This window comes from Ictalurus furcatus, chromosome 24, assembly GCF_023375685.1.
Source record: "Ictalurus furcatus strain D&B chromosome 24, Billie_1.0, whole genome shotgun sequence".
NCBI classification, from domain to species: domain Eukaryota; kingdom Metazoa; phylum Chordata; class Actinopteri; order Siluriformes; family Ictaluridae; genus Ictalurus; species Ictalurus furcatus.
Window position 1 is genome coordinate 364,372 of NC_071278.1, and position 14,602 is coordinate 378,973.

Below are 14,602 nucleotides of genomic sequence, written 5' to 3' on the forward strand. Positions count from 1 at the left end.
GTAAATAATGTCACTGTAACTGACTACACTGCATTAAAGCATGTGTTCCTAGTTTAACTTCAATAACAGGATATAATATTAGATGTTGCTAAGCAAATTTATAATTTTCCACTAGGAAACTGATTGTTTGGCTTGTTTTTTCTTAATAAATATCAATAATAATGTTTTAAAATCATATTTCTACTACGTTGTTAATGTTCGGCTGTTTATGTAAGGGCCATAAACATTACAGTTTCACAGTTTTAGTTGATTCTTGGGTAGCTATGGATTAGTAAGTCCTGGGCCCTTTCGCAGGCACATCTTCCCACCCCAATATGGATAAAAACAGTACATGGAGCCCTGACTACACCCCAACTAGCCTTGCAACACATGCAGAAAAGAAAAACACAACAAAAATGCATTCATTAGTACTTTACGAGGACTACACATTATTGCTCTTTGGGTTGGCAGGTCTAAGACTGTATATGAAGACAAACATGTACACAACCAGGAACACAGTGTATACCTCTATTCCATTTCAGCCAGATCATCCATGCAGCCACTCACCTGGCCACTATCATCATTCGGATCATTTATCTCCAGGTCCATTCTCACCAAGCATCCAGTTTAAGTTGACCTTCATCCTTGTATATATTCACATCATTATTTTTAAGTTTGGCTCACCCAGTCATCTTTCATTACACTCAACTTTGCTTTCAGGCTAATCCTGAATGCAAAACTTAACTTGTCTCCCAGACTAATAATATTTCATCTCATCTAGATATATTACTTTACATATATTGTTTATTGCTGTGACATTTTTCAACCCTGTTACAGTAAAATTCTGCAACTGGCCATCATGAGCAGATTTTGCAACAAATTGTGGACCAACTGCAAAAGTAGTCCGCAGATTGGTTCACAGTCTGCTCAGCCAGTGGTGGCATCCCCTGGAGAGTGGTCTTCCCATGAAACCCTATCACCAGTCACCATACCGAACCCCGTTATCCAGCTTCAGAGTGGTACAATGGTGAGCCAGGTCATTGTCAGGGGTTTCAGTTACAGCGTTCTCCAGAGTTCAAGCTACAGCTCTCCTGTTTTCCTCCCAAGCACTCCAAGGTCACTCATGTGATCTTTTTACTCATGGCTAGAGCTCTCACGTTTCCAGCTTGGGAACAGCAGTCGACACTGTGCTCCTCCCTTGATGAGTTTGTGGACAAGCTCCACTGAACATTTTACAATGCCGTTGGTGGGAGCAAGGCAGTTCCATGGTCAGTAGCAGACTATGCCATTAAGTTCCACACTCTGGCAGCTGAGAGTACGTGAGCCTCTGGGGCAGTGATGGCCAGTTCTCAACAGCACCTGTTGAAGGAACTTAAGGATCTGCCGTTGTGCTTAGAACAGTTGTACAACCTAGACATTCATTTTGATAATCAGTTGTGAGAGTGATGAAATTGGAAATCAGAGGGTCTCCTACATCCAGTGGCATGGCATGTGCAAATGGTCCCTTTGCTCCCTTCTGAACCCCCAAAGTAATCCATGCTGTTGGGTAGTACCCATCTCTCCGCCAGGAGCGGGATCTGCATGTTCTACAGGGCAGGTGTCTTTACTGAGGTAAACTAGGGCATTTTAGGTCCAAGTGTCCCAAACTTCAGGGAGTAGCCTACCCCAGAAGCCTAGATCTGAGGTGGACCTAAGGCATTCTCCCTTTAATTAGGGCATTTTCCTCTTGGCAATGATTTCCTTTTGAGTTGCTGCAGCAGGCATCCATTTTTTCCAAGCTGGACTTGTGCAGCACTTGTATCTGAGTGTAGGGATTATGTCTCCCGGCAGGCCTGGGAACACCTGGGAATCCCCAGGAGGAACTGGAATCGGTCACTGGAGAAAGGGAGGTCTGGTCTGTCCTACTTCGTATGCTGTCACTGCGACCCTTACCAGGATAAGTGGTGTAGAAAATGGATGGTTAAAATTGTATTAGAAATGAATGTTGCTATATAAATAATGTTCATGTTCATTATTATTATATTGTAGATTCATGGTGCTTGTGTTTCTCATTCATCCATTCACACACACTACCATGCAAGGTGCTAGCCTGCCATTGGCAGCATCTTGGGGTTCAGTGGCGAGTGCAGAGAGGCCGTGATGGCGAGTGCAGAGAGGCAGTGAAGGTGTGTAAAGAGAGGCCGTGAAGGTTTGTAAAGAGAGGCCGTGATGGCGAGTGCAGAGAGGCAGTGATGGTGACTGCAGAGAGGCCGTGAAGGTGGGTAAAGAGAGGCCGTGATCGCGAGTGCAGAGAGGCCATGAAGGTAAGTAACAAGAGGCCGTGAGTTGTCATTTTATTAGGCATCTCTCTTTCCAACTACGTACAGTAAAGCATCTGGAGCTTATTAGACAAATCTGTGGCCGTTGTTAATCGTAATATACTCTATGTTCACAGGTTATTGGAAGTAATTAAGGCTTATGCAGATGCAAAACTTTGAGTAGATCTATCTAGACGAAACAGAAATGGCATTTCTGCACAATATTAACTGCTATTTTGAAGGTGAGATCGGCATAGGTTATAGCAGAGTAATGCAAATGTACATATTTGCATTGCAGTGATCTTTCTCTTCTCTCAAACTATTAAACAAGAAAGCTATCTCCATCGGAAAGATGAAACAATCTTGTCAACATATAAATATAGAGCAAAAACCTATGTAAAACTGAGAGGTGGTACCACACATGCCCCTGGCAGAGTAGCTGTCAATCATATAATCTTAAAATCTACCTTTTAAGGCATGAACCCATTACAAAAACAGCTTTTTATTTATTTAATTTACATAAATTGCAATTTGTGAATTCATGGGAACCTCACCTGTTTAGCTACAGTTTGAAGCCAGGGTATAAAAGTTTGTTGAACATCTAGTCCTCGCTCACTATCCAGAGTAAGACCAAAAAGCCTCCATCAACATGGCCAGCACCCTCACAACACATGGTAGCTTTCCATCAAGATCCTTGTCCATCGGTGTCAGAAGTGGAAGCCGGGTCTGCAGCTTACTGGCCGGAAGTGTCCATGGTGGTGCAGGAGGCTCCGGGATTCACATCTCCCAAGCCTCTCAGCCCTTGTCCATTAGAACATCTAGAGCAATCACTGGTGGAGGTTTTGGCTCTGCTTTAGGTCTTGGTTCCGGTCTTGGTTCCGGTCTTGTTTCGGGTATTGGTTCAGGTATTGGTGCAGGTTTTGGTGGTGGGTTTGGAAGTGGTGCTTGGTTTGGAGGTGATGCAGCATACAAAGACAGTGCTAGGTTTGGAGGTGCTGCTGGGGAAGCAGATGTTGGAAACATCGGCAATGAGAAGTTCACCATGAGGATCCTCAATGAACGGTTGGCCTCCTACCTGAAGATGGTGCGCTTGTTGGAAAAGGCCAATGCAGAGCTTGAGTTGAAGATCAGTCAATTTGTGGACAGCAGGACTTTACCTACTGAACAGGACTACTCTGACTCCTTGTCTACCATCAATGACCTCCAGGCTAATGTAAATCATTTAAAATGTAACTATTTTGCTGCAGTTAGCTTAGGTTTTATAGTGCAAAAAGAATGTATAGTGCATATATGAGTCTTGTTAATGGCTCACACTCCTTTTTAAATCACTTTTTAGTTTTTTTTTTCAGGTGAAAGTATTTGTACTTTATTTATTCTTAGTTTCTTAGATGATGTTAGTTTTTATATTGTGAACAAATGGCCTAGAAATGTTGCCTTGGATGTTTGTTTATCATCTTCTGTGCCATGATTAAGTACATTGCACATGGCTTCACTTTATGTCTTTGGGTTGATTGTTTTCAGATTCTTGATGCCATTCAGTTAAAAGGTGCAGTCCATATCAACATTGACAATGCCACCTTGGATGTATATAACTTTAGGATTAAGTAAGACCTCATATCACATGGGAAGAACATATTGTCGCTATATTACACGAGGGGAAATGGAGGTATTTTAAAAAAGAATTCATATGCAATGTCTTAACACAGGTATGAGAATGAGTTGGCTCTGCATCAGTCTGTTGAGGCCGATATCTCTGGGCTGAAGAGCCTGCTGGATGATATCTACCTGAGCATGAAAGATCTCACATTGCAGATTGACACAATGAATGACGAGAAGGTCTACCTCAAGAAGAACCACGAGGAGGTGATGAATCTTTCCAAACTAACAAAATGCACTTATGTCAGAGAAACTGGTGGTTTTGGATGTTGAAGTAGACCAAACACTAAATGGAGAAGTCATTGTTTGATGCCTTTCACATCTAAAACAGAAAGGAAAGATACAGGTCACAGATTTAAAATTTTACAAGCTATTGTAAAAATTTACACAAATTACAAGCACTTGTGAGCCAGAATTGAACAAAAGCCAATCAATGATATTTATGGATTTATGAAAATTACTTCTTGCATTGGTAAGTTAAAGCGCACAGCAGCTCAAACATCTCCTCCAACTCTGATGTATTCCAAGGAAATGGCGACCACACGCAGCCAGATGAGTGGACAGATTCATGTGGAGGTGGAGGCCGCACCACAGCATGATCTCTCCAGCGTCCTGGAAGACATCCGTGATCACTACGAGACCATCGCTGCCAAGAACAGGAGAGAGCTCGAGGGCTGGTTCAAGGGCAAGGTGGGTTCCTCCTGGTATACAAATTATCAAAACCAAACTACTCTCATTATAATAGGACTGAAAGAAGAATGTCAGGTTTTAGCAAATATATTTTTTATCTAATCCAAGCACATAGCTGAGCCAAAAACTGTCTCTGTGGTAGTGCTGGGATTAAAATGCCCCATTCAAGAGTCCATGATCAGTAGACATCTGAGACTAACTTATACAGAGTATCCCTTTGATTATGGTAACTAAACTATAACTCTGTTTTTGCATTGGCAGTTGGAGACCCTGAAACAAGAGGTTGCTACCAGCACAGAGACCACAGCAACATCCAATACAGCACTGAGTACAGAGAAAACCAAAGTGCAGGGCCTGGAACACGAGCTACAGACTGTTCTGGCCGTGGTAAGGTTTACTTATCAGCATTTGTCTGTATAGACCACTTCTGTGCACATCCTTTTTGCAAAAAGACCAGAGAAGTCTATAACCCTGAAGCTACTTGGTTATAATCTGACTTAAGAAGCTATCAAAAATTTTAGTTAGGAGTCAGATTGACATTACTTAAAATGTTATTCACTTATCATTAACAATAAAAGAGAGGGAGCATTATTCGGCTAAATTAATACTTTTAAATGGTGTAACTCTAGAAGATTCTTGTGGCTTGGCATCCTATCAATGGATAGATTATGCTAAGTGGTGGTCTAGCCTGCATTTACCAAAAATATATACAAGCTACACAGGTTTGTTAAAGCAATGTACATTAACTATGATAGCTAACTAGCAAGTTATGCCTATTAAATTCACTTATATGATAGATAGCTACTTACTTGAGATGACTGCAAAGACTGAGCTCTTCTGACCAATTATCCCTCCTAACTGCCTCCTGAAAACCATCTTCTATTGGAAACTTAGTAAGGATGCCTGATTCAACAGCATACAGTGGTGCTTAAACGTTTGTCAGCCCTTTAGAATTGTCTATATTTCTGCATAAATATGAACTAAAACATCATCAGATTTTCACACGAGTCCTAAAAGTAAACAAAGCAAACCTGGTTAAACAAATGAGACAAAAATATTATACTCTGTCATTTATTTATTGAGGAAAATGATCCAATATTACATATCTGTGAGGGGTAAAAGTATGTAAACGTCTAGGGTTATCAGTTAATGTGAAGGTGAAATTAGAGTCAGTGGGATGACGATCAGGAGTGAGTGAGTGAGCGTCCTGTTTTTTTTAAAGAACAGGGATCTATCAGAGTCTGATCTTCACAACACGTGTTTGTGGAAGTGTATCATGGCATGAACAAAGGAGATTTCTGAGGACCTCAGAAAAAGAGTTGTTGAAGCTCATCAGGCTGAAAAGGGTCACAAAACATCTCTAAAGAGTTTGGACTTCACCAATCCACAGTCAGACAGATTGTGTAGAAATGGAGGAAATTCAACACCATTGTTCCTATCCCCAGGAGTGGAGACCAACAAAGATCTCTCCAAGAGCAAGATGTGTAATAGTCCACGAGTTCACAGAGGAACCCAGGGGAACTTCTAACCATCTAAAGCCCTCTCTCACATTGGCTAATGTTAATGTTCATGAGTCCACCATCAGGCGAACACTGAACAACAACGGTGTGCATGGCAGTGCTGCAAGGAGAAAGCCACTGCTCTCCAAAAAGAACATTGCTGCCGTTCTGCAGTTTGTTAAAGATCACGTGGACGAGACAGAAGACTACTGGAAAAATGTTTTGTAGATGGATGAGACCATCTAGTTTTTTGGTTTAAGTGAGAAGAGTTATGTTTGGGGGCACACGGTGGCTTAGTGGTTAGCACGTTCGCCTCACACCTCCAGGGTCCGGGATTCGATTCCCACCGTGGCCCTGTGTGTGCGGAGTTTGCATGTCCTCCCCGTGCTGCGGGGGTTTCCTCCAGGTACTCCGGTTTCCTCCCCCAGTCCAAAGACATGCATGGTAGGCTGATTGGCGTGTCTAAAGTGTCCGTAGTGTATGAATAGGTGTGTGAGTGTGTGTGTGATTGTGCCCTGCGATGGACTGGCACCCTGTCCAGGGTGTACCCCGCCTTGTGCCCCATGCTCCCTGGGATAGACTCCAGGTTCCCTGTGACCCTGAGGAAAGAGTAAGCGGTAGAAGATGGATGGAAGATGGAAGTTATGTTTGGAAAAGGAAAACACTGCATTCCAGCATAAGAACCTTATCCCATCTGTGAAACATGGTGGTGGTAGTGTCATGGTTTGGACCTGTTTTGCTGCATCTGGACCAGGACAACTCGCTTCACTGATGGAACAATGAATTGTGATCACTGAATTACATCAGTGAATTCTAAAGGAAAATAACAGTTCATCATTGATGAACTGAATCTGAAGAGAAAGTGGGTCATGCAGAAAGACAATGATCCTAAACACACAAGACGTTCTACCAAAGAACGGTTAAAGAAGAATAAAGTTAATGTTTTGGAACGGCCAAGTCAAAGTCCTGACCTTAATCCAATAGCAATGTTGTGGAAGAACCGGAAGCGAGCAGTTCATGTGAGGAAACCCACTTATTGATGCACAAGGAGTTCACACCACATACTGAAAGCAAAGGTGCACATACTTTTACCCCTCACAGATATGTAATATTGGATCATTTCCCTCAATAAATAAATGACAGAGTATAATATTTTTGTCTCATTTGTTTAATTGGGTTCTCTTTATCTACTTTTAGGACTTGTGTGAAAAGTTGATGAAGTTTTAGGTCACATTTATGAAGACATAGAAAATTTTAAAGGGTTCACAAACTTTCAAGCACCTCTGTACATGCTCTTAAAACTCATTATAGTCTCCCTCCATTTTTCTGCATCCAGGAGGCACAGCTGAGGTCAGGGTGACGTGTCTCACTCAGGGGTCTATTGACTGGTTAAAATATGGCCTCAGAATATAGCAAATGTTAACTTAGTGGTTGTTTATTGTACACTACTGCGTGAAAATATAAAGCCATTGCATATGTGTTTACAACATAAACATTAACCAAATCCTCACTACTTCATCTCACCACAGAAAACATCCTTGGGGGCAAAACTGTCAGAAACACAGGCTTTATACACTGCGCAGTTGTCAGGATACCAACTGCAGGTGAGGCTTGAGGAACACTAATGGAGGCATTAATGATTTGTGTGCTGTTGCTATTAGTATTATAGTATTATATATAAGTATTATCCTATAAGTATTATAGTATTATATATAAGTATTATCCTATAAGTATTATAGGAAGACCTTTACATTTAAGTAATGTTCATGAGGAGTTAAGGCTCCTCATAGATGGAGTGATAGTACCAGTGATGGCTCGTACAAACATGCTATGGTACAGTAATGTGGATCAAATAAGTAATTAATTTGTATGTTTTCCAAACTCAGGTGACAAGTTTGGAGGAACAGCTGCTGCAGCTTCATGCTGATCTGGAGCGTCAAGGTGTTGATTATCAGATGCTGCTGGACATCAAGTCCAGACTGGAACTGGAGATCGCAGAGTACCGGAGACTGCTGGATGTAGGGGCCAGCCAAAGGTAAATAAAATCCATAGAAATCAAAGTAAATCCCTCTTCTGGTCCATCTTCTGTGTCTCTGAACTTTCACAGGTATTTACTCTTATCTTCTTAGCTTGTATAGATAAGACAATGAATTAATTCTCAATCTATAAATTAATTATTAATATAAAATAAATGATCTATTGTCATCATTATTATTATCTGCCTGTATTTCACCAGCACTTTACTCATTACTGGAGAGACCTGTGTTACCAAGTCTGGACCCAAGATTGCCTCTGCTCTCAGACCCGCACCTCCAGAAGCAGGTGCTACCACACCTGAAGTCCCAACTGAAGCTGCTCCCAGTCCCAATTGAATCTGCTTCCGGGCCCGCACCTCCAGAAGCAGGTGCTACCACACCTGCAGTCCCAACTAAATCTGCTACTGGACTTAGACCTCCGGTTGACCAAGCTACCAGACCCAGACCCAGACCCAAGAATGAAGAGCAGGTTAATGAGAAGGTCTCCTCCACCACCACAACTATTGACTAACAACAATTTTTAAAAAATGTTCACTAAGTGTTTCAGTTGAGAAATAAAGATAACCTTTCAATCATGACCCTACTTTGATTTTATTTTTTCACACACACCATCAACTTCAAAAAACAATACATGTGTAATTCATCTGGAGTGTAAAATGAGGTAATAAATTATTATAAAGTACTGTATATTACAGTACATTACTAATTGCGCAATTATGGATTTTACCAATTAACCACTACAACCATATTAATTAAGACATAAGTTACTATAATTCCTTATTAAAGCTGATGGTTAGAGTTTGTTTGTGTTAACTAGTGCTGTGAATAACGCTGATATAAGAACATCTCAGTATAAAACATGACCAATTCAACTCACTAACACTCCATTCAAACCTGCATGCATACTATAGGAACTGATCAAATTATTATTTCCTCTATGAAACTATTTATATGCCTTGTTTTATTCCTAATGAATATGAACAATTATGTTTTCAATTATATTACCACTACATCGATGATATTCAGCTGTTTATTCCTGGGCTATTTTAATATTTTAAGCAAAGGCAAAGATTACAAACATCACTTCATTTTAGGGAGGAATGGATTAGCTGTTTACAAGCTTGTCTCCCATGGTGCCTGCCCCGCCCCGCCCTGCCCTGCCCTGCCCTGCCCTGTCCTGCCCTGCCCTGCCCCGCCCTGCCCCGCCCTGCAATCAAACACATTATTCCTCTTCAGGGTTGGCAGGTCGAAGACATGAAGACAAACATGGACACTGCAGTGGAGACCATGAACATGGCGTATAGCTCTGTTCCCACCCAGATCTCACCCAGCACGTCTGTGCACCGCTCACTAAGTCACATCGTTCAGATCATTTATCTCCATGTACATGCAGCTTCCTGTCACGTCGCAAGATGTAAGGGAGTAGGACATTGAAGTAATTGCAGTTAAGAGCTTTTATTAAAGGAGATAGGCAGTTAATCCAAAACGTGAAACAGATGCGTAGTCAGTCAAAAACAAGCAGTGGGTCGGGCAATCGGCAAACAAGCATAAACGGGGCAAAGCAGGAATCGAAGTCGTGGTCTCAGAAAACAGGGTCAAGACACAAATCAAGAAACATGAACTATGACTATGAACTGGGAGCAGGGAAACACCAGCGTGGTCTAGATAAACTAATCTAACGTTTAAACTAACTAAATCAATCTAACTATATTAACTATAATACTCCGCGAGGTGTACAGGGAAGCAAGCGGTATATATCCTGAACATAATCAGTGCTAAGCGCTGGCAGCTGAAAACAATAAGCTACACCCCGAACAACAACCAATAACAGAACAGGGAGCAGACAGAACAGAAACAAAACAAACGCACGTGTCCACAGTAAACAATGTCATGGTTGTCCACATTCGAAGAGCGGGCGCTCACACACCTTGCTCGTGCACGTGCGCGCCCTCCGGCTCTCAAAGCGTGCTGCCTAAAGGGGAAATCGTGACACTTCCCATATAATCCCATAGAATCCTAAATGCAAACCTTGTCTCCCAGTTTAATAAATCTGTTACTTTGCTTAGATTTCTTACTATAAATATATGACCAGTATCCCAGAGCCTTAACTGCCAAGCCGCCGCCAAGCCGCCGGAACCTCCTAATGTTTAGATTAGCACGACCAAATTGTTCTCTTTTTTTCATATTTCAGAAAATGGTCGGCAATTTTCAATGATTGCTTGATGATTTTACACAATTTGTTAAGATTTTAAAAGAATCTTTTGAAGAATCAAATATAAAAATGATACAAACCTCCATAGACAATACAGGCAAAGGCATCTCTGTCTGCTGCTGCTTGGACATCAGTCAGGGACACTGTTGTCCTGCGACTGGAATAAATCCATGAGTTTGCTGCCACAACAACCTCTTCAATTGTGTCCAGAACATCTTGGAGGCCAGTATCTTCTCATCAACTGTGCATGAAGTTGTAATGAATTTTATTTATAATGAAATGCAGCAGTTTCTGTACGTCAGTCTCCTGCATTTAGATTCTCGTGGCTGCAGGAGCAACAGCAAATACTTTCCATGCGTTCTGTTTCCAATATGCTGATCCTGTACAGTAAATAATTTATAAAACATAAACATGGAACATCATGGCTCAAGAAGGTAGGGTGGTGATCTCAACACTAGATGGTTGTTGGGTTGATCCTCACACTCCTCCTGTCTTGTGGAAGATAACAGGGATTTGTTTCTGATATATATATATATATATATATATATATATATATATATATATATATATATATAATGTTCCTGAGGCAGTGAAAATACAACTATAATAAACTATTCAAAATGTTCAGTTATCCAGCACTTCCTCTCGTTGGCCATCAGTCAGGAGCAGAGTGTCCTCTTGTCCGAGGCCATCTTTAACTTTACTGACAATATCCAGAACAGAAGCCTCAAACTCAGAAAAACTTTCATCATGTTTTGCTTGTCTCCAACTTGCCATCCAGAAGTTCAGCAATGAAAACACTCCTAAATATTTATAAATAAAAATAAAAAAAAAATAACTATTTATAAAAACTAAAGCAGTTGTGCACATTTGATATTAGCGAGTATCCTGTTCCTGCACATTATATGTTAGCATGCATGCTGCAGTTTGATTTCTCTGGCTTAGCCACAACATAAACGACTAACGCACTGAAAGCAGGTAATCCTGTTGTAATGTTAAATCATCTGAGGTTTGTAGTTATGGCCAGAGTTGCAAGAAAGTAGTTCCCAGTAATTTTAATAAAGAGGTCATTGTTTTATATGTTATTATACTGCGATGCTTAAATAGTCTACTAGGTGTAGCATATTCAGTCTTGTTTGGAAAAACCTTTGGAAAGTTTTTGCATAGTAGCTCTGGGAACTGCAGAAGAACCGGTCACAGAACCCGCAGCTGCACCGACTGGAAGAGCGAGAAGGGTTGGGTGTTACTGGTGGATTAGATGAGTGCGCTGCACTGATGCTCTCACCATGCACCTCATAATGCCCCTGCTGTGAGGTCAATAAGACTGAAGTGACCGTCCGGCGCAGGAAACAGAGCCATAGTGCCATCATCAGTGATTTAAAGACTGGGGACATGGACCTTTAAGACATATTTTTCAAGTTAAACAGAGTTGAGGATATTTATCAGAACATTGGAATTGATGGTGTAATTGAACAGATTAGACAGTGGGATTAGACAGTGAGATTAGACAGTGGAATTAGACAGTGGGACAGAACAGACATGATGATGCATGCTGAACAAGAGCTACTCAGTAAAGAGCAGAGAATGATTTTATCTTTATTTTATTTATTTATTTTTTGCTTGGACATGGAGAGGTATATTAGGCTGTTGTCACTTTAAGACCTAATGCACGGGTTCAATACAATTACACATCCGATCTTCTCAGCAAAATCCCAGCATTTTCACACATAAACCCAGTTCACGCTGCACTGACAGACACTGACCGAGGAGAACCATCACCAGATTACAGTACGTCCCTTCCACAAGCCAACAAAACCAACAGGGGTAACACACTGATCCGACAAAACCTGCCGGAGTGTCTGTCGCTGCAGAGTGAATTGGCCTTAAGTGTGTGTGTGTCTGTGTGTGTGTGTGTGTGTGTGTGTGTGTGTGTGTGTGTGTGTGTGTGTGTGTGTGTGTGTTTGAATCTGCAGTATCTGAAAGATCCTGTACAGATGTTGTCTTCTTTCAGAGTTACGTGTTTGTTCCCTCTAAACAACACAAAACTATTCGTGATCGTCAGAGTGATCGTCAGCGCGTGATCCTCAGAGTGATCGTTGGCGTGATCGTCCGAGTGATTGTTAGCGTTTATCGTTAGCGTGATCGTCAGCGTGATCGTCAGAGTGATCGTCAGAGTGATCGTCAGCGCGTGATCGTCGGCGTGATCGTCGGCGTGATCGTCAGCGTGATCGTCAGCGTGATCGTCAGAGTGATCGTCAGCGCGTGATCGTCGGCGTGATCGTCAGAGTGATCGTCGGCGTGATCGTCAGAGTGATCGTCAGTGCGTGATCGTCAGAGGGATCGTCGGCGTGATTATCAGCGTGATCGTCAGAGTGATTGTTAGCGTTTATCGTTAGCGTGATCGTCGGCGTGATCGTCGGCGTGATCATCGGCGTGATCGTCAGCGTGATCGTCAGCGTGATCATCGGCGTGATCGTCAGAATGATCGACAGCGTGATCGTCAGCATGATCGTTAGCGTTTATCGTTAGCGGGATCATCAGCGTGATCGTCAGCGCGTGATCATCGGCGTGATCGTCAGCGCGTGAACGTCAGAGGGATTGTCGGCGTGATCATCAGCGTGATCGTCAGAGTGATTGTTAGTGTTTATCGTTAGCGTGATCGTCGGCGTGGTCGTCGGCGTGATCGTCAGAGTGATCGTCGGCGTGATCGTCAGAGTGATTGTTAGCGTTTATCGTTAGCGTGATCGTCAGCGTGATCATCGGCATGATCATCGGCGTGATCATCGGCGTGATCGTCGGCGTGATCGTCGGCGTGATTGTTAGCGTTTATTGTTAGCGTGATCATCGGCGTGATCGTCGGCGTGATTGTTAGCGTTTATCGTTAGCGTGATCATCAGTGTGATCATCGGCGTGATCGTCGGTGTGATTGTTAGCGTTTATCGTTAGCGTGATCATCAGTGTGATCGTCGGCATGATCATCAGCGCCGTGAGGGCAATAACGTGCTACTAAGTTCACAGTTAGCTGCGTCCGGGTCATGCCAGTTTCGGGCTGTAGGAGTTTTTCTCATTTATTATTTTTTAACTTGAGCATAAAATCAAAAATATGAAAAAGAAGTTGTTATTTGTTTTTTAAATATTGTACTGGTAAATGAATAATGACATACCAAGTCCTTTATCGACTTTCTGAATTTGAATTCTTAATTGAATTTGAAAAGAACGAATGATACACGGATTCTGCAGCTTTCAGGTTTTTGTTTTGAGTTATCAGTTAAAGCAGATTTAATCGTAACACTTTACGATCCACCCTCTGTAAAAATGTGTGTGTGTGTGTGTGTGTGTGTGTGTTTGTGTGTGTGTGTGTTGACACATGGGCTCTACAGAGCAAACAGTTCATAGGAACTGGGTGTGTGTGTGGGGGGGGGGGTGATATGGGTATGTGTGAAATGCAAAAACTGCTTCTGTTATTGTTGGAGTTGTAGCAGAGGGTGTGTTGATTCATTCTATAATTGATCCAAGAGTGAAAGCATCATTACACTGACAAACACTTTCAGGAAATATTCAGCTTTAGTAACAGAGCATTGTGATCTACTGGATTTAATGCGCTGATGGACAAGTAACCATGACCCTCCCTCTGTCTCTGCACAAATAACAAATATAAATAATTAAACTATTAAAAAAGAGAAATGAAGGTTACGTTAGAGCAGGATGTGTGAGTGTAAATAAAATCCCTGCACTTCTTCACTGCGTTTAAGATCCAAGCTTGTTTTCATATTCCAGTGTTTTTCCATTAAACTAAGTGTAAGTGCTAATTCATTTGCTAATTGCATAAATGATGATTATTAAGGATAATTACACTGAAATAAAGAACAGAATCACTGTTTATAATTATAGCACATGTGGGAAATAAATCAGAGAGAAATAATAGTGTTCATTATTAAACAAATGATTATAATTTATAATGGTGTTATTAATACTGTGTGTGGAATTCAGTTCAGTGTTATTAGTACAGCGTGTTTAACAGTGGACATTGTCCCACAGCAGCGTTACAGAAATATATAAACTCAGGATATAGATGTTAAATGTATGTATTTATCTCTTCCTTGAGAGGAACCAGACTCAAAAGAAACCCGTCCTCATCTGGGTGACACCGGCTAGTGCGATTATAAATAAATACACCCCTTCTATAAATGTGCTAATACTACATGCTCAAATAGTGCAGTTGTGTAAGCAGGA

The 14,602-nt window shown here is 41.6% G+C and overlaps 1 protein-coding gene across 2 annotated transcripts; it reads left to right on the forward strand.

Annotated features, from left to right (window-relative positions):
* The first annotated feature begins 2,876 nt into the window (after nucleotides 1-2,876).
* On the forward strand, nucleotides 2,877-8,258 carry LOC128600712 (keratin, type I cytoskeletal 50 kDa-like). Of its 2 annotated transcripts, XM_053613372.1 has the most exons (7): nucleotides 2,877-3,489; nucleotides 3,798-3,880; nucleotides 3,983-4,139; nucleotides 4,461-4,622; nucleotides 4,884-5,009; nucleotides 7,651-7,725; nucleotides 8,008-8,258. In XM_053613372.1, exons 1-7 carry the CDS (start codon nucleotides 2,926-2,928, stop codon nucleotides 8,158-8,160), a joined length of 1,320 nt encoding a protein of 439 aa, XP_053469347.1. In that variant the 5' UTR covers nucleotides 2,877-2,925; the 3' UTR covers nucleotides 8,161-8,258. The 2 variants fall into 2 exon arrangements, with proteins under 2 accessions (XP_053469347.1, XP_053469348.1); XM_053613373.1 differs by lacking the exon at nucleotides 7,651-7,725.
* Nucleotides 8,259-14,602: the final 6,344 nt, after the last annotated feature.